This window comes from Hyperoodon ampullatus (assembly GCF_949752795.1).
Source record: "Hyperoodon ampullatus genome assembly, chromosome: 1".
NCBI classification, from domain to species: Eukaryota; Metazoa; Chordata; class Mammalia; order Artiodactyla; family Ziphiidae; genus Hyperoodon; species Hyperoodon ampullatus.
This window is the reverse complement of record NC_136914.1, coordinates 212,733,848-212,753,021: the sequence shown is the minus strand read 5'-3', so window position 1 is coordinate 212,753,021 and position 19,174 is coordinate 212,733,848. Positions and strand designations below refer to the sequence as shown.

The window sequence follows — 19,174 nt, the reverse complement described above, 5'->3', positions numbered from 1 at the left end:
AGTGTTGCCGGGAGGGTGGGGTAGGTAGGGGGATCTTACCAGGCAAATGTGTGGAGTATGTGTTTGTATACATTTGTGTTTTTCCTCTATAGAGAGGCTATTGGACTGGATATGGGGAAGGGAATGCTTGGCGCCCAGAAGCTCTGCCAGATGCTGAGGTTGTAAGGATGGCTAAGGCTCGAAAGTCACTGCGTGAGGTAAGGAACCTGGAAAGTTACTTTAGCAATTAGTTTGAATATTCCTTTATTTTAAGATTGTGGTAGACAGAATACTGGCCCTCCCCGAAAGATTCCCATGTCCTAATCCCTGGAACCTGTGTATATGCTACTTTGCCTGGCCAAAGGGATGTTACAGATATGATTATGGTAAGGATTTTTCTTTTTTATTGAAGTAGAGTTGATGTACAATGTTGTGTTAGTTTCTGATGTACAGCAAAGTGATTCAGTTATACATACACATACATTTATATGTATATATATATATATATTCTTTTTCAGATTCTTTTCCATTATAATTTATTACAAGATATTGAATATAGTTCCCTGTGCTATACAGTAGGACCTTGTTGTTTATCTGTTTTATATATAGTAGTTTGTATCTGCTAAACCCAAACTCCTAATTAAGGTAAGGATAGGAAGATTATCCTGGATTATTAGGGTGGACCAAATGTAACAAGAGTCCTTATAAGGAGGGAGGCAGGAGGGTCAGAGTCAGAGAAAAGATGATGTGACAACAGAAGCAGAGGTCAAAACTGTTTGGGGCCATAAGCCAAGGAACGCGGGCAGCCTCCAGAAGCTGGAAAAGGCAAAGAAATGGATTCTTCACCAGAGCCTCCAAAAGGAATCAGCCCTGATGCCCTATTTTAGACTTCTGACCTGTAGCACCATAAGAGAGATCTTAGTAGGTTTTCGTCATAGAAAAGGCAGTTTTAGCCCAGGTTATGGAAATCCTTAGTGATCTGCACACAGTACCCTCTAGACCTCTCCATACACCCAGGGCACCTGCCCTTTGAAGAAACCACTCTGGAAAATATTGCTAGTCTTTAGTGACTTTTCTTTAGCAAATGGAAAGAAGACAACAGAAACACAATTGCTAAGGTGGAAAACAGACCATCAGAGATACCCAAAAGTTAGGAGCAGAAAAGAGCAGACGTTGCACTCCCAGTGCTGTAGGACTGTCTCTAGTACCAGGAAGTCTTCTGCATAATAATTGCTGCATTATCATACAAGCCTTTGAGTTAAAGGGCATCCCTTGGGTTGTGCCAGGTTCCACATAGTTTAATATAAACATTGAAGGAGAAACCCTTTGACCTGGGAAATATGCTTTCTTCAGCCTTGAAGGTGTTATTTAAATCACCAAGGGAATAACATTTTCAAATTTATTCCAGGTGACTGAAATATTTTCCAAGTATCTTATACATCCAATTGCATTGGTTCTGATGATGCTTGCTATTGCAGTTTTATTCGTTCTCATTGGATTTCATATTGGTTCTCATGCTGACATTGGTCTGACCAGCAGGAGTACACAGAAGACCATGAGCAACAGCGGGGCAAGGGCAGCTTTCCAGCCATGATCACACCTGCTCATCAAAGGGCCAAGATAGCCAACCAGCTGGCCAGCCAAGTGAGTGTCTTAGTGCTTATTCACCATTGATTACGCTAATGTTTGTCATTAGTGAACCCCTGGGATTGATTCAGATAAAATCCAAAAGGAGAGTGCTTTGGGGCAGTAGGTACCCTTAGTGTGATATCATGGAGAAAACTATGTTCTTATCTTTTCCCTATCATTCACTCTCTGTCCCTTGTTTGGGCCATATCTATCACGTGGAGAGAATACCATGTAGCTCACCTCAAGACTGGACCAAATAATTTCTTGTGGTGGCGTTAGCATGAAGGACACTGATTTTTATTAAGTGGATGGTGGAACCTCCTGAAGAGTAGCACAACTTGCTGGTTAAGAGCTCAGATTTTAGAGCTGGAATGTTGGGATTTGAATCCTGGCTTTCTCACTTAGTACCTGTGGGACCATGAGCAAATTACTTAACCTTCCTGTTCCTCAGCTGCTCTTTTGTAAAATGGGGAAAATCATAGTCTTGCCTTATGTGATTGTTATGGAGATGAATGAATATTTGTAAATGTTTAGAAGTTCCTGGCACTCTCTTGGACTTAACACATGAGCATTGATGCTTTTTGGAGAGGAGCCCGTAGAACAAACCAGAAAGACTTGCCATATGTTTGCGTTGAGTGTTGCCCAATGGTGTAGCTTCAGGACAGCCGCAAGGAGAGGTCCTACAAAGGCTGTTGGGTGTGACCTTGACTCTATGCTGTCCCCTCACCAGGTGGAGTACAAGAGAGGGCATGACGAACACATCTCCAGGTTCAGCACAGTGGTGGATACCCCTGAGCTTCTCCGGGCCAAGGCAGCGGGACAGCTTCAAAGTGATGTAAGAAACGATGGAGGCCAGATGCAGTGATTCTCATTTAAGGTTCCCCATTCTTCCCTTACATGGAGGAGGAGGCAGGGAGAATGCAGGCGGCATCTCAATCCTGTGCGGGGGCCAGGAAGAACTTTCTAAGGTCAAGGATGGTCGGGTCAGATTTGGCAGCTAGCACAGACCTTGCAAAAACTTTTCCTTAGAGGGAAAAGTTTACACGGTATTAGTAACAAACCAGGTATATCTGATTAATCTTAAAGAAGTCTCTCCTTGTCACTGCAAATTGTAGAAGATAACTTCCGAAGAATTTCTTCCATTTGCCTTTTCATAGCCCAGTTGCTCCACGGCATACTAAGACTGGGAACTTAGTATTGCTCTGAGTGGGAAGTTTAAGCACGAATCCAGGTTCAGCTTAACAAGTGGCTTCCACTTGACTTGGGTTGAGAAGCCTCTTTCATCTCCCAGACTTGACTGGCAGCTCCTCGAGGGCAGAAGCCTTGTTGCTCTGCCTGGTCTCACCCCCTGGTACACAGCAGGTGCTCACAAGTATGTGTCGAATTCTACACTGAGCGTCTCCATGTATCAGGCAGTGAGCTGGGTATTGGGAATAAAATGGTAAATAAGATACACAGGGTCCATCAAGCTCTAAGCCAACTACATTGCATAAGAGCTGTGATGGGAGATGTGCAGAGTGCTATGGGAGCCCTGAGCAGGGCTTCTCAGTCAGATTGCCTGGGAGATGATGGGATTGTGGCATGTGATTCAAAATTTGTTTTCATTTTCCAGGTGAGATACACAGAGGACTATGAACAACAGAGAGGGAAAGGCAGTTTTCCTGCTATGACCACACCTGCTTATCAGATAGCCAAAAGAGCCAATGAGCTGGCAAGTGATGTAAGTGTCCAGGGCAATGTTTTCATGGGAGGGAAGGAAGCAGGAATTTACCTGGACCTGGCGAGTCCAACTTCCTGTCTCCTTGTCTCCGTTATTTTGCACCGTGGATACAGGAAGTAGCTTTCCTACATAGTTTTCAATCAGTTTTACCAGGACAATGATCAGGCACTTTTATGTCTAAGACATTCCCTAGATCCAAGCAGAAAAAGAACATTCCACAAGACATTCATTTTTACTGTTCTGGCCCCTGTGCATAAGAGGCTAAATATATCCTTCCCCTTCAAATAGGTGAGGTACCATCAACAATATCAAAGAGAAATGAAGGGAATGGCTGGTCCAGCTGCTGGAGCTGAGGGCACATTGACAAAGGAATATGTGGACCCGTATGGCCAGGTATGTGATAAAATGACGTCCTGTGAGACCCTTTTTGATGGTCATTTCTCAGTTTTGCAGCCCTCTAGCCTGTGACACAACCTATGACCATTTAATCAGGGGCTGGGCTGTGATTTTTCTTTGCCCTATTTATGGAAGGTGGAATTTCCAAGCCTGAAAGTAGCAAACAAACAATTACACAGGGCTCAACTTGACTCACTTAGAAAAACAGATTCTAAGCACCTTTTCTTTCCTTTTTTAAACATAAAGGACCTATATCAAAATGGTGGGCTTGCCAGGAATAAAGCATCCTCATCTATTCATTGAAGAAAAGTCCTAAGGACTAAGACTGGCTGTGTTTAGCCTGTCACTGCATAGGCACAAAAGGGATCAAAATGCATGTCTTGAAAAATATTGAGCACTTCACTGAGTAGCAGGATTCATTTTCTTAGAAAATGAATTTCTTATCTAGGTTGCTAGATAAAGCAATATGCCAGAGAAAGTAACCCTTTTTCTCAATTTCACTTATTAAATGAACTACATCTTGGCAGGAGGTAAAAAGGTTGAGTGACAATTGCAGCTAATTTTATTTGCACATCCCTCTGATTTTCTGGTACTAGACAGGTGTTGTAAGGGAAAAAGGGAACATTATTTTTTCATGGTTGTAAGTAAAGAATGTTGGAAGACCAAGCGTATGTCTGGAAGGGTACATTCAGTGGGCTTGGGTGATATTTCTTTCTTAATTTGACAGTTGTTTAAATTTTTTGGCACTGGGTAGACTTTACAACATTTAATATACATAATTTATAAAAGGAAACAAATAACTTATTTCTCTTCTTCAGAAAACCAAGTTGCTTATATTGGGGATATATTCACGTGAAACTTAAAATGCACGTGAAGATAGGTTTTGACCCTTTTGCAAATGTCTATCTGAGCAAAAATGTTTGGTTTTGAATTGAAAAGGCCATTTTATTAAATTTCATGATAAGTCAGTTAAATGGTCTCTCAGTGCTTAAAACTCAATGAAAATACATTTTTATTGGTTTCATGTTGTAAATATGTTGTTTAGAATGCTCAGGACAACTTTTAAAAGTCAGTTTGAAAAATATTTGGCTTCCATATTTAGCAAAAAGTATTTTGTTCTAAATTTAGACTCTCCTATCTGCCACTAGTTGTAACACACGCATATAATTTCATGTGTGTATCTAGACCTGTGTATACACAGTGATGAAATGTAACTTCATAGTATCATAGTGGAACCTTGATGATCCGGACATTTTGATTGAAGTTTCCAATCATGATAATAACAAATACAAGAATCAAAGTGGGTGTCATTCGATAGCACTGCCAGCAGCTGTCAGTCGAGAGGACTCCATATCCTGTGGCATTTCACTGTGATTTACTGTGACTCACCCGGGCGAGAGTAGGAGAGAGTGATAGAGAAGCAGGCGGACAGTCAGATACACTATAAATATCTGTAGTGCCTAAAAGACCAAACAATTCATTTTTCTTTTTTTAAACTAAATTTATTTATTTATTTTTGGCTGCGTTGGGTCTTCGCTGCTGCGCGCGGGCTTTCTCTAGAATTGCGAGCGGGGCTACTCTTCGTTGCAGTGGGCGGGCTTCTCGTTGCGGTGGCTCCTCTTGTTGCGGAGCACGGGCTGTAGGCGCACAGGCTTCAGTAGTTGTAGCTCGCGGGCTCTAGAGCACAGGCTCAGTAGTTGTGGTGCACGGGCTTAGTTGCTGGTCGGCATGTGGGATCCTCCCGGTCCAGGGCTCGAACCCGTGTCCCCTGCATTGGCAGGCGGATTCTTAACCACTGCGCCACCAGGGAAGTCCCCATTCTTCTTTTTAATGAGTCGTTTTTTACGTTAATGGACTATACCACGTAATCTATTATTTGTAACCTGTCAACTCCCCAATAGGATTAAGGGTCTCAAAAAGATTTACGTACACAATATATATTCACATAAGCACAGAAGTTAAAATGAAGCTACAAGCCAACTCCAAACTGTAATGCAGAATGGGCAAAAGGAGGTTACCAAAGAATTTGAGAGTCTTTGTTGTTATTATTTTTTTCACTGACTACATTTGGCCCAGAACATTCTGGCAGCCAAGCATAAAGGAGCATTCAGGCTAAACAGTTGTCATTATTGGATAAAAAGGAAGCCTGGACATTCTAATTTGACCCAGCTATTTCAGTTAAGAGAGTATGTGTGCTGGACTCTGAACCGTGATGCTAGAGCAGGGCAGGCCCCTGCTTTGGAGGAGGCCAGAGAGAGATGGAGTCATGAGCCCAAGGGGGCACACTAAGGGCTGTTCCAGATTTGTGGGAACACAGATGAGGAAGCAGCTGATTCTGCCTGGGGTGGGGCTGGGAGTGAGGGAGGAGTTCCCTGGAGAGAAGGTAGCATCTGACGGGGTCTTGAAGTACCTCCGGTTGCTGGGGAAGTTTTACACTAGTAACGTGATGACAGTTCCGTGAGAGAGAAGGTTCTCCTTTGTGGGAGAGCCTGGGTGGTGGGAGGAGGAGGACGGAAGAAATTAAGACTCAGATTGTAATACTTAGTCTGAAATATACACTTGGTCTCAGCTGAGATCATCTTATTGCAGTGTGAAGTCTTTTCAGGCAAATTACAAAAATTCAAATAGTTACATAATATCCCTTTCTTGGTAAATGAAATGAATCCATCACTGGGGGAGACAGTATGTGGCATATCAATGTGTCTTTGCATAGATCTGCTAAGGGGCCTGAGAACGGTGGCATTCGAGACTACTGGAAGACAGAAGGACTTTCCAGGTGTCATTTAAGAAATGAATACTCCAAAATACATGAGCCTAGGAGACTCATAGAGGATCTTGATTTATCTGATGGAAATGATGATGCTAATGATAATAGTTACCATTTATTTAGTGCTGACTGTGTGTTGGGTCTACCTCTAGTGTCTACCACCTTAACGACCACGTGCTACGGCTCTTAGGGGGGACCATAGGAATTTCCAAGGTGGACGGGCCTCCATGGGAACAGGCTCTAGGAGAGATCATCGCTAATCCCCCACCCATTCCAGGAGTGGAGCATTACTGATTAAACTTTTTGATTGACCCAGCAGGATTACTCAGAAGAGTATGGCGAGCGCAGAGGAAAGGGCAGCTTCCCGGCCATGATCACCCCGGCTTATCAGAATGCCAAGAAAGCCAACGAACTCGCTAGTGATGTAAGTACCACATTGGAACGACCCACAGAGTCACAGAAGCAGAGGAGAAATGAGACTTTGAAGGCTGTGCTTACTGAAACCTATGTACAGTTAACTTTATCAGCGCTGAGTCAAAGCAGAGTGTTAGCCCTCAGTTCCTATCCAAATTTCTGACATCTGCATTTTTGGCTCATGCTTCAAAGGAGATTGACATGGACAAACCACACAACTTACTTGAAGTCAGCTGAAGCAAGTGCACATACCGGTCCAGCTAGATAAGCTGGGGTTAGGACAGTCTTTGCAAAATAACCCATCTTAGAAACTGAGCACTTCAGAGGAATAGCTGATTAAAATAAATCGTATGGTTATCAAACTCGGTGTAAGCCAGTTGATAAAATGATTTTTATTTGCAGAACGTTAGCCAGTTGGCAGTCCTTGAAAGATAAGCTATAATTAAACTTGGTAAAGTGACAAGCACACTGCAGATCTTACACCAACTTGAACTTGGTCTATAATCAGAAGCCCAGCATTCATTTCATACCCCCTTTGCCCTTCTCCTTTACTTTGTTACTATTCAGTTATTACCCATTTCCTTAGAAGAGTGCACTTTGCCCTGAGAGGGGAAGTAAAGGACACACTCATCACTGGAGGCTGGATGAGAAATGATTGTTAAAACCAAGGGCAGAATGGGTTTTGGATTATACCTTTAGGTAGGAACATTTTGAGACCTTTCTTCATGCAGAATTAGAATGTAAAGTGTAAAAAATGTGAAAGGGAGCAGTAAAATTTTAATATAAAAGGGACTCAGTGGTTTATGGACTTTAGTGGAGGAAAAACCCATGTGATTATTTTTTCCTCCAGAAAATTCTGTTAAGTAAATGTGGACATTAAATGTGAAGTAAGTGTGGAGTAACTTCTCTCATGGAGCATGAAAACAACAACTCCAGATGCTCTTTGTATGCTTCTTCCAGATAAAATACAGGCAGGACTTCAATAAGATGAAGGGCGCTGCGCATTACCATTCCCTCCCAGCCCAAGACAACTTGGTTCTTAAGCGGGCTCAGAGCGTGAACAAGCTTGCGAGTGAGGTACCTATGGGGACATTTTCACCTGTGTGCTGTCACCTCCTTTATCTCCGACAGACAGTAAATGGGCGACCCCAGAATGAAAAGTGCCGTGTAACACCACATAAACGACACATGAGTTACCAGTTCCCAAAGAACGAATAGTCAGTAAAAAGCAATTCACAAGAGAGCCTAGAATCAAACTAATTAAATCTTTCTCTGATGGTTCAAAAGTTTCTTCCCAGGGCTTCCCTGGTGGCGCAGTGATTGAGAGTCCACCTGCCGATGCAGGGGACGCGGGTTCATGCCCCGGTCTGGGAAGATCCCACATGCCGCGGAGCGGCTGGGCCCGTGAGCCATGGCCGCTGAGCCTGCGCATCCGGAGCCTGTGCTCCGCAACGGGAGAGGCCACAACAGTGAGAGGCCCGCGTACCGCAAAAAAAAAAAAAGTTTCTTCCCAGAATTCTCACAGGGCTATAGATATTCCAAAGTTCCCAGCAATAGATTTCTAGTTGCCAGAATACTGGAGGAGACAAGCTTTATAACAATATGTCATTCTTATAGAGTGGAAATCAAAGATGGGAGTGTTTTGAACGTGGAACCTCCCTCATTCTTTTATATTATTGTAGTCAGGTTTCTGAGAAGTTGTGTGTACCATATGAATTCCCCTTGCCTTAGAGGCTGATATGGCTGCCAGAGACTGTGTTTTGTTTGGCCTACCCAGTGGTTACGATGTTTATAATTGCTAAGACTGTTTGGCAAGGAAATCTCCCCTCTAGCTCCCCATATCCTTTTTAAGTCCTGGAGTTTCTTCATAGTAGCTTCTCTGTTTGCATTGCCTATCAGGACCCTGAAGGCATTTGAGTTGTCAGCCTCTTGGCAGGCTATTCATAGGACTCACCTAGCAAGTTATCTATTCATAGGACTCACCTAGCAAGTTATCTGAAACTCAAAAAAGGATATGCAAATTTCCTAAAACACTTTTCTTCTCTAACCCCTAAGAGTCAGTCTTTTACCCCAAAGTGTTCCTTAACCTGTGGTGTTCTAATTGCTCAGAATCACAAGGGTGACATTTCCTGGGCCTCATCAGCAACCTCAGGTACTTTGAAGTAGTAGATGGGTGCCGAGCCCTTGGAACCTGCATTTTAAACAAATATTCCACATGATTCTGATGCTGTAGGCCAGAGGTCAGCAAACGATGGCCTGAGTGCCAAATCCAGCCCACAGCCTGTTTTTATAAATAAAGTTTTATTGAAACACATCATATTATCTATGGCTGCTTTTGAGCTACAAGAGTTGATATAAAGATGGGATGTCCCGCGAAGGGGCAAATATTTTCTATCTGGTCATTTACAGAAAAAGTTTGCTGAACCTTGCTTTTGACACAGAGAACATTGGATCTAGATGGGATCTTTGCAATCTTTAGGCCCCCGCTTTGTCATAGGCCTGGAAAAGTAAAGTGTCTTGCTCTGGTTCATATAGACGTTTAGGGACAGAACTAGAACCAGACCTCTGATAATGTAGTTCTATCCAGGAATAACATTGTTACCATTTTGACTTCTTTCTGTGTGAATATATCACAAACTAATATATGAATATAAAAACATATGTAGAATTAGAATTCAACGTATATAGTTTTGTGTACTTTTAAAATTTTATATCATATTGTAAGCATTACAATGCATCTTGCATACTTTATTTTTTATTTTTTTGCGTTACGTGGGCCTCTCACTGTTGTGGCCTCTCCCGTTGCGGAGCACAGGCTCCGGACGCGCAGGCTCAGCGGCCATGGCTCACGGGCCCAGCCGCTCCACAGCATGTGGGATCTTCCCGGACCGGGACACGAACCCGTGTCCCCTGCATCGGCAGGCGGACTCTCAACCACTGCGCCACCAGGGAAGCCCGCATCTTGCATACTTTAAAAGTCATATTCCCACCAAATGTTTTATGAGATATGATAACAAGTTGTATTTCCTTTGGTAAGCGGTCACAAGGGAACCTTCCATTTCTTTTTGCTCTTATGTTTATCTGGTAAGACAAACCAGCCAGGCCTCTATTAATGGTAACCACCCTTCAGCTGCCTTCTCCAACTACCTGGGATGACTTGGAGTCTATTTAATAACTATGGCCTCACATCTTATATCTAGCTACCCAGGGGAGTTCAACTAGCCATTTAAAATTAGAAGACACTTTGTATCTATGAGTGGTCTCATTTATTACACTCTTTTGTAAAGTAACTTTTTTGGTTAAATTCTACTTAAGTATACATACAGAGAAGTGCATATATCATAAGTGTACAACAGGAAGAATTTCCACAAGTGGACATGTCTGTGTAATTAGCACCCAGATCAAGAAACAGGACATGACCAGAAGTCCAGACACCTGTCCCCAAGAGTATCCACTGTCTGGATTTCTAAAACCATTTTGCCATTTTTTTGAGCTATATGAAATCTTCAAGTATTTACTCTTGAAAGGGGCTGTATATTTTTAATATTCAGAACCAAACTGATTATTTACTTATCACTATTTAAAAGGAAAACACATTTTGTTGACCTACAGTATCCTATGCCTGGTATTTTAAAATATTGGGTTGAAAGTTTTCTAAAAATATCCTAAGTCGAGTCCTGGTGACATTTTCAAGAGTGACTTCGGGTTTGGCTCTCTTGTGCATCTGGTGTTTTGGTTTCCAAGGTGGAGTATAAGAAGGATCTGGAAAGTAGTAAAGGTCGTAGTATCAACTACTGTGAAACACCTCAATTCAGGAATGTGAGCAAGATCTCAAAATTCACCAGTGATGTGAGTTTTTAATGCCTACACATCTGTTTGGGCTTTTTTTTTAACGACCTTAATTTCTAGGTCTCCTAAGAGACAGTCTGCGTGAATGTATCTGGGTGTCTTGGAGAAGCATGGCGTCTTAGGCACAAATACTATGAGTTTTGATAGAGATTGCCTGCTGGGGCTGGTCCATGGAGTGTTAAATCCCCTGGCATGCACTTGACCTTGAGCCCTCAGGGCTGCACTTGTCCTCTTGCATCCTTCGTGTATAGTAGTATCTGGCTCCTACTGGTGAATGCTAGCGAGGGAGCCTGGCTGAGCATGCAGCGTCCCCTCTCAACTTGACTTTGTGCTTCTTAAATTAGTACAAGATCTCAGTTAACCTGCATAGTCACCTAGGGAGCCAGGTGTTATTTCCCCATCTTACAGGTGAGCAGATATATGCTGGAGTGGCATTTGCAGATTTGGAAATTCTCAAAGTCTGGGGATGTATCCTTGAGAACATCAAGGACTAGTTTATATGATTTTACTTCTTTTTTGTTGTTGTTGTTTTTGCCCTCATTTTTACTAATTCCAATTTTTTTTCACAACTCACACACACAGACTGTATTTTATTTTTACAAGAGATAAATAAACTGACACCAAGCGTTGTAAATGGATGACCGCAACAAAAGCAACAGTGGTTGCAATTACCGAACACGAAACACACTCATACTATGTCATGATATTGACATTCAGTCCAGTAATCCTCCACTGCAACAGCTCCTTTACTTTGCAGTGAAAATTGATTTGTATATTTTTTGCCTCTGAGTCCTTGTGGGATTTTTGTTTTTTATTCAAACAGAAAGTCACAAAAATTATAATCATCCTCATCAGTTCACTCAGTCCCATGTAATTAATTTTTTTTCATCTTGATCTTTTGTTAGCACTTTTATGAATTCATCAGTTTTCCATTAGAGTTCTGAAAATGCTTATTCATTCAGTTCAGCAGTATAGTCAGTTACCAGAAACCTGTACTTGTCAGAGTTTTTTTCATGAATTCCTTGAAGATGAAACCCTTTTATAGGAACATTTTTGCGAAAACATCAGAGTACACCCAGAACTGTCTGTAAATGACAAAAGACTTAAAAATGACCACGGTTAAAGATTTGATGAAAATTCATAATAATGCAATTGACAAGGAAATTTAGTTATTTCTGAGATATACATTTTAAAGTAATAACTAGAATTATGACTTATAACATTATACCAGAACATATAAGATTTTTAGAAATTTCATGTAATGTCTGAAACATTTATATTAACATATTTCCATACAAATAACCCAAAGAAAGTTTAGTATTAGTTGGTTTTTTTGTTTGTTTTTTTATACTGCAGGTTCTTATTAGATTTTACTTCTGCTTAGCTGCGTATAACAGTAGAATTTAAAATCACTTGGGACTTCATGAGGCTCAGTAAGGAATGTCTTCTGCATAAATGTCATGGTTAAGAGCACCAGCTTTAGAGCTGACGGACCTGGCTCCACAATTAGCCAAGTGGCCGACTTCGGGCACGTTAAGTTCTTGGAGCCATTCTGCCATCTGTAAAATGGGGATAATAATAATTCCTTCCTCCTCATAGAGTGCTTGTGAAGATTAACAGAGATAAGTAGAACTGTGTCTGATGCAGAGTAATAGTATTCTGTTGGAATACTCTCAGTGCCTGGAAATTCCGTGGCCTCCCAGGGGAGGTGATTTTAATGTAGCTTCATTAGAATCTACCCACCTTTTCTTATTTATGACTTCTTGTCCTCTTGTTTTGTTCTTTGTTTGGTAAGCTGCATTTGGGACATAACATCGTTATTTCACATGGTTGCGGTAGTGACCAATGTGTCATGTATAAGTCACAGATTTTGGCAAAGCTGAGGTTTTATTACTCATATATTTAGAACTGGAGGTAATAGCATGCAGTGATGTGTACTAGCCCCCAGCATGGGGCTTGCATGCAGCCCCTGTACGGTCAGTGCTTGTCCTTGGAAAGCTCCACACCTGTGTGATGGGTTTTCACATTGGAAACATCTGGTATATTTACAACTGAAAATGTTAAAAAAAAAAAATCAGGTCCGTTTTGTGCCGTGTGGATGTATCAGATCTTATGTTTTCTTGTGTGCTTGTCTCACCCCAACTTCTTGAATTTTAAGTTATTTTTTTTAAGTTTGTCTTATTTTTAATTCAGAGACACACTGAATACTTAAATAGGTTCTATTTAATCATTTGTGTTTTGGATTAGTGCATTAAGATGAGTAGTTTATCTTCAACGAGTTGGGGAGAGAATGCTTTTGTTGAAGGTTTTGTGTTCCCATGTAGAATAAATATAAAGAAAACTACCAGAACCACATGAGAGGCCACTATGAAGGAGTTGGGATGGACAGACGGATGCTCCATGCTCTTAAAGTTGGAAGCCTGGCAAGCAACGTGAGTCCTGTTGTGAAGGGCCTGAAGGGCCTGGGGGTCTGTTGGTGTGGAGAGTGTTGGGGCACAAGGAATTCAGCCAATTCTTTTTCAACCTCCTTTTTAAAAAATCAGTGTTTTGTTGTGTAAAGATTGACCCAAATGAGTTTGTAAATGTTAATCAGTGCAACCAAGGCTAGGTAAAAAAATCCTTGAAAAATTTTAAAAGCTTCAATTTATTAAACTCAACATTCTCTGCTTTGAAGAGTACTTAGATCTATTGTAATTGATCCAGTGTGGGAAAAACTTTCAGTTTCTGAGAGATAAAGAGAAATGGATGAGCATAATTCTCATTTGAAATGCTTCAAAGTTCCAAAGCATTGCGATTTATTTAGAATTGGTTGGTTGGTTGGTTGATTGGTTCATTCAATCTTAGTGTTCCTTGAAAACTTCCTGTATCCAGGCACTGCTCAAAATACTGGCATAACAAAATAGATCAGGACCCTCTTTTCATGATAGCATGTGATCCATTAATCTCTCTTTGGCTTTGTCATTTCAGTTTACGGGTTTGCAAATGCCAAATTGTAAATCTTAGAGGTAAAGGACACTGAGAAGGAACTGATTTCGTTATTAAAACATACAAACATCAAATTTCCTCTACTTCAGAATGTCAAATTTGACCTTTAAAAATTTTTTTAAATACTCTGAATACTCTTGACTTTTTATTGATTTTCTGGGGGTTAGCCAAGAAGCTCTTTTGTTATATACTTGTCTGCAAATGCTTCTTTTTAACAAAAAACTACAAGGGGTTCCATGATTAATAAGAAAGAGAAAATAAATGTGCTACAGATGACATTAACTAATTTTAGATTAATTAAGAAGAAGAATTCAAATTAATTAAAAACAAAAGTGTGAACATAATTTCATTTTCCTTGGAGGTGATGAAACTGAATTAATTTTGTTTCTGGTTATTTTTAAAAGATGCTTTTATGACATTCAAACAAGGTCAAAAGAGAGAGGGGACTAATGTCTCTTTTCTTGTTTTTTTCTTTGTGTTTCAGATTGCCTACAAGGACAATTACAAACATAATGCTGTCGACTACAACTACCCAGCCACCCTTACTCCTTCCTATCAGACAACAATGAAACTGCTTCCCTTGAAAGATGTATGTCCTTTTCCAATAGTCCTTTCTGCTTTATTCCTGTCACTTCCCTCCAGTATAGTGATTCTTGTTTTTGGCTCTTTGGGTCTTTGTTGCTGTGCACGGGCTTTCTCTAGTTGCAGTGAGCGGGGTCTACTCTTCGTTGTGGTGAGCGGGCTTCTCATTGCCGTGGCTTCTCTTGTTGCGGAGCACGGGCTCTAGGCGTTTGGGCTTCAGTAGTTGTGGCTCGCGGGCTCTAGAGCGCAGGCTCAGTAGTTGTGGCACACAGGCTTAGTTGCTCCGCGGCATGTGGGATCTTCCAGGACCAGGGATCGAATCTGTGTCCCCTTCACTGGCGGATTCCTAACCACCGAGCCACCAGGGAAGTCCCAGTGGAGTGATTCTTAGGCAGCAAGATGGAAAGAAACAAGATACAACAGTTCATAGGAGATGGAAGGGACTGAGAAAGGGGAACTCTTTTCTGATAGGAAGTCCATATATACACGTTTGGAAACTCTTAGATTTCCAACATAAGGTGGGGACAACTCTGGTTTTATCTTGAAAATATCCTAAGGTTCCATTTCACCTCTTAGAGTTTGGGGACTATGTCTGCTGCTGGGCACATTAAAGTAATTATTCCCTAACAATGATGATCTTTTTTTTTTTTTAAGTTTTGGAGTGTGGTATGTTTAAGGACCAAAGGGAGTAAACTGAAATAGCTATAAGTTGAGAGGAAACGGTAACATTGACTTAAAGTTTTTCCCCAGGAGCACTCGGGAAATATGTGTGGAATAATATGTATCACTAATTTATTACAGCAGTGATTTTATTTATTTATAGTTTGGCTTGTCTCCAATGAAATATGTATAATTAATTACATTTGTTGTTTTCTAATTATAAGAATTTTACTACATGTTTATTACAGAAAATTTAGATAATACAGAAATGTACAAAGAAACAGGTAAATGTTATCTACTATTTTAAAAAGTACATAAGGTGGTTTAGAACTGAGCTGGTATCATGGTTGTCAGTGAAAGTTATCTCCAATCAATCAATAATTTAATGTATCATTCGACATGTTAATTGAATTGAATGCTCAGGGCTACTTTCCTTCACATTCCTTTGGGATCAGCACCGCTTCAGCAGTTGACTTGGGCTTTGCTATTGGTAGATCAGTCTTTGCATCTTTCCCTTTTGCTCATAGTAGGAGCAGTGTCAGGTTCAGCTGGGCATCTCCAGCGTCTAACAGTTTACAGGACAAAGAAGGCCAATCATTGGCAAATGATAGTTTGATGGATGAAAGGGGCTTATCAAACGTGTGATAAAGCAGGGGATGGGAAGTAGAAGAATATAAAGGGCCTACATTTTGCTTTTCCTTTTCCCAGAATGTTTGCTCGAGTTGACTTATTCATTTCACCTTAATGAAATACAAGGTTAAACTTGGCTACCAAAGCCAAGTTTCTTTTTTGGCTGCATACATTACCTGGGAAACTTGAGGGATCAAGAGCACCTTGTAAAATTTGAATGCCAATTTTCACAGTAGAATTCTAGAAAAAATGCTTCATAGCACAAACAAAACAGAGCGCTCTACAATTTTGTATTCCCACTATAACATGACCTGCTGTTACGTTTGTCTGTATAAGACAGTGGATCGAACCAGGCACCTGAAATACAGTCAGCTCTCCTGGGGAAGTCGGAGAGGTGAATTAAACTAGACTGAATTAGAAATATTAATTGGAACCAGAAGTAGGTTCCACACTGGCAACCCATGAGCCAGATCCAGGCTGCAGAGATATTTTGTTTGGCCACACAGTGTTAAAAAAAAATTGGTTTTGAACCAATATGTAGAAATTGTGAGAGTTCACATAGGAACTGTGGTCCTAGTTCCTGCATAGCAGCAACTGCCTGGGACTGAGTGGCGGCTGCTTTTATCACCTTCATCTCCTTTATTTTCCTGGCTCCTGTGTGAATTTGAATTTACCACCCTTAATGAAGGGACTTTAGTATTCAGGAAGTTTGGGGAATCCATTTACAGGAAGATTTGTGGTCTCTGTTTCTGTCTGGTAGTCTTAAAGGCAGTCAAGTAGCTATGAAATTAAATAAACAAGCACAGGTCCTTAATTAGAGAGCATTCCCTTCAGATGGATTTTATAAACTAATAGCATTAAAAATGAGACTCTACACTCAGCAAAGGGACCTTTCAGAAAGTAGACTGAAGCAATGACCAAGCATCCATGATGTTGCAAAGATATAATTAATCTTGCAGAGTGTTAATTATGTCCTGCAGAGGAAAGTAATTGTACTCTGCAACATACTTAATGTAACATTATCAGGAAGGAATGTGCCATTTAAAAAATACAGTTTTGTGACTTTTTATCGTGCATAATTCTGAATTCTAATAGACTCTATTATGAGATGATAATTTTCCCTCTAACTTAATGCATTAGGAAGCTACTGTAGTATAATCTCATTAATGATTAACATTGAAATGACTTCATATTTCCTAGTTTTCTTAAATACCCCATGTCCAAAACTCAGAATGTGCAAAAACTTTTCTCCTTGAATCATTAACTAAAAAGCTTGAAGCAATGCTGTCCTTTTTCTCCAAATCCAACAAAAGAGTCTGTGGCCCGGTATCTGGAACACTCTGCTTTTCCTAGATCTTGTTCTAGAAGCTAATTTGTAAGTCTTTTTTTATTTTTATTTTTTCTAATTTGTCAGTCAGAATACATTTCCCTGTCTAAACAAAGTTAGCTCTGGCTATAGGGAACACCTGGTCCATATGTAAGATAACAAGTAACAGTTCGAAGCACACCAGCTTTGGCAAACCACATTTAAAGTGTGTAGGCTGGGAGCCACTTTGGGAGGCCAACTGCTGGGATTTAAAACCTAACTCTGACAGTAGCTGGGTACCCTTGAGCAAGTCACTTCAGGTCTCTGTGCCTCCGTTTTCACGTTGTGAGGTAGGGATAATAACAGTGCCCACCCACAGAGTGGTTGGGAAGATTAGATGCATCAATATGTGTAAAGCACTTGAAATAGTGCCAGGCACATAGTAAGTGCTATTTTCTAGCCATAATTATTATTAGCTGATGTTGGGACAGGGAAGAATGGAGTGAATACAAGGAAGAGATGCAGTATCAGCTGGTCCTTGGGTCTGTTTCACTTGGGTCACTGGGTTTTAAAATATTGAACTATTTTCCAGCATTTAAAAAGTGTAAGAATTTATATAATAATACAGATTTCCGGTTTCTTTGGAGTCATTGGACTGTCTACTCTGAACCCCACTTTGAGGCAGGATTACCGTCTCCTAGAGCTGAGTGGTAGCTGCTGCCCTTTGCCCCAGTCCCCACCACTCCTTATTACTTCCCCAACAGTGAGGCCAAACACTGACTAGTGCCAGCCTAGTGCCATCCAGCGAGTGGTCTGTGACTCACTGAGGTGGGCTGTCACCCAGGGAGGTGACAGCAGTCAGATAGAATGGCAAAGACATCAGAGTCTAGTTTAGACAGACAGAAAATGGTAGGAAAGTACAGTGCTGGCTGCAGTGCTACCCCTGTGAGGGCAGAGCCAGCTGCCAGAGGAGTATGGCCAGAGGCAGTAGGTGGAGGTCTGGACAGAGTTGGCAATAGCTAGTGGGGATGCAGGGAAGGGGTATGGAGGTCTTAGGCAGAAGCTAGGCCTAAAGAAGCTGCCACACTGTGTGGGATACTGGGAGAGGCCCTGGGCTTTGGACAATTAAACAGAGTCATGAAGACCATGCATGGGGTGTTTGATGGTGATCTGACTGCTGCAAACAGAGCCAAAGCCTAGTTGACTAAAGGGCCTAGCCGGGAGCCTGTAGGTTTTAAAACACCTTTCTCTGATTTAACGATGTGGATGAACACATTTTCCTCCGTTCACCAGCCATTTAGTTGACCTCTTTTATGAGCTGCCTGTTCAAGTCACTCAGTCTTCAGTGGACTATTTTTCCATCTGTTGGCTTGGAGTGTCTTTTGGTCTCCAGTTGGAATCTGATTCTTTCTCTGCTAATTTGAGCAGCATGGCTCTGTAGGGCTGAGCGGGAGGGAGCTAAGTAAATCTTAGAGAAAAGTACAAATGACTTCTTGTGTCTCTTTGCCTCTTTGCACCCAGGTCAACTATAGGCAAAGCATTGACAAGCTGAAGTACAGCTCTGTGACCAACACCCCTCAGATTGTTCAAGCCAAAATCAATGCCCAGCAACTGAGTCATGTAAGTGACCTGCCCCTGCCCAGCTGGATATGGGGGACTTGTAATTGTTTTGCAGGGTCTGGATATCTGGTTCCCCAAAGATTTGACTTTCATTGATGGTGACATGTGTCCTATTACAACCATGAGATGACTCTCTTTGATTTAAATGTTTTATTATACAAAATTTCAAATACATTCAAAAGTAGAAAGAATATCATAATGAATCACCAGGTACCCACCACTCAGCTCAACTACTATTAACTCATGGCCAGTCTTGCTTCTATATGCCCATCCACCTCCCCCCTCCATATTATTTTGAAGAAAATCCTAAGTATTGTATAATTTAATCTATAAATATTTTAGTATGAATCGCTAAAAGATAAAAATAATTTAAAATGTATTTATACAATTTTAATATATCACACCAAAAAACTGACAACAATTCTTAACATCACCAACATCCAGGTGGCATTCAGCATTCCAATTGTCTCATAAGGTTATAATTTTTTTTTACAGTTTGTCTGAATCAAGCTCCAAATAAGGTCCACACTTTGTGACTGGTTGATATGTCTTCAAGACTCTTTCCATCTTGAAGTTTTCCTCTTTATCACTTTTCTTTTCTTGCAAGTTGTTTGTTGAAGAATTTGAACTGTTTGTC

General features: G+C 41.0%; 1 protein-coding gene across 1 annotated transcript in view; it reads left to right on the top strand.

Moving 5' to 3' along the window:
• NRAP (nebulin related anchoring protein) overlaps positions 1-19,174 on the top strand; it is a gene marked incomplete at both ends in the record, with an annotated part of 71,366 nt that overhangs the window by 8,404 nt on the left and 43,788 nt on the right. The window contains 11 exon segments of the mRNA XM_079713752.1: positions 93-197; positions 1,519-1,623; positions 2,339-2,443; positions 3,221-3,328; positions 3,617-3,721; positions 6,811-6,915; positions 7,866-7,982; positions 10,650-10,754; positions 13,079-13,186; positions 14,224-14,328; positions 18,439-18,537. Coding sequence (XP_079569878.1) covers positions 93-197; positions 1,519-1,623; positions 2,339-2,443; positions 3,221-3,328; positions 3,617-3,721; positions 6,811-6,915; positions 7,866-7,982; positions 10,650-10,754; positions 13,079-13,186; positions 14,224-14,328; positions 18,439-18,537 — 1,167 coding nt within the window.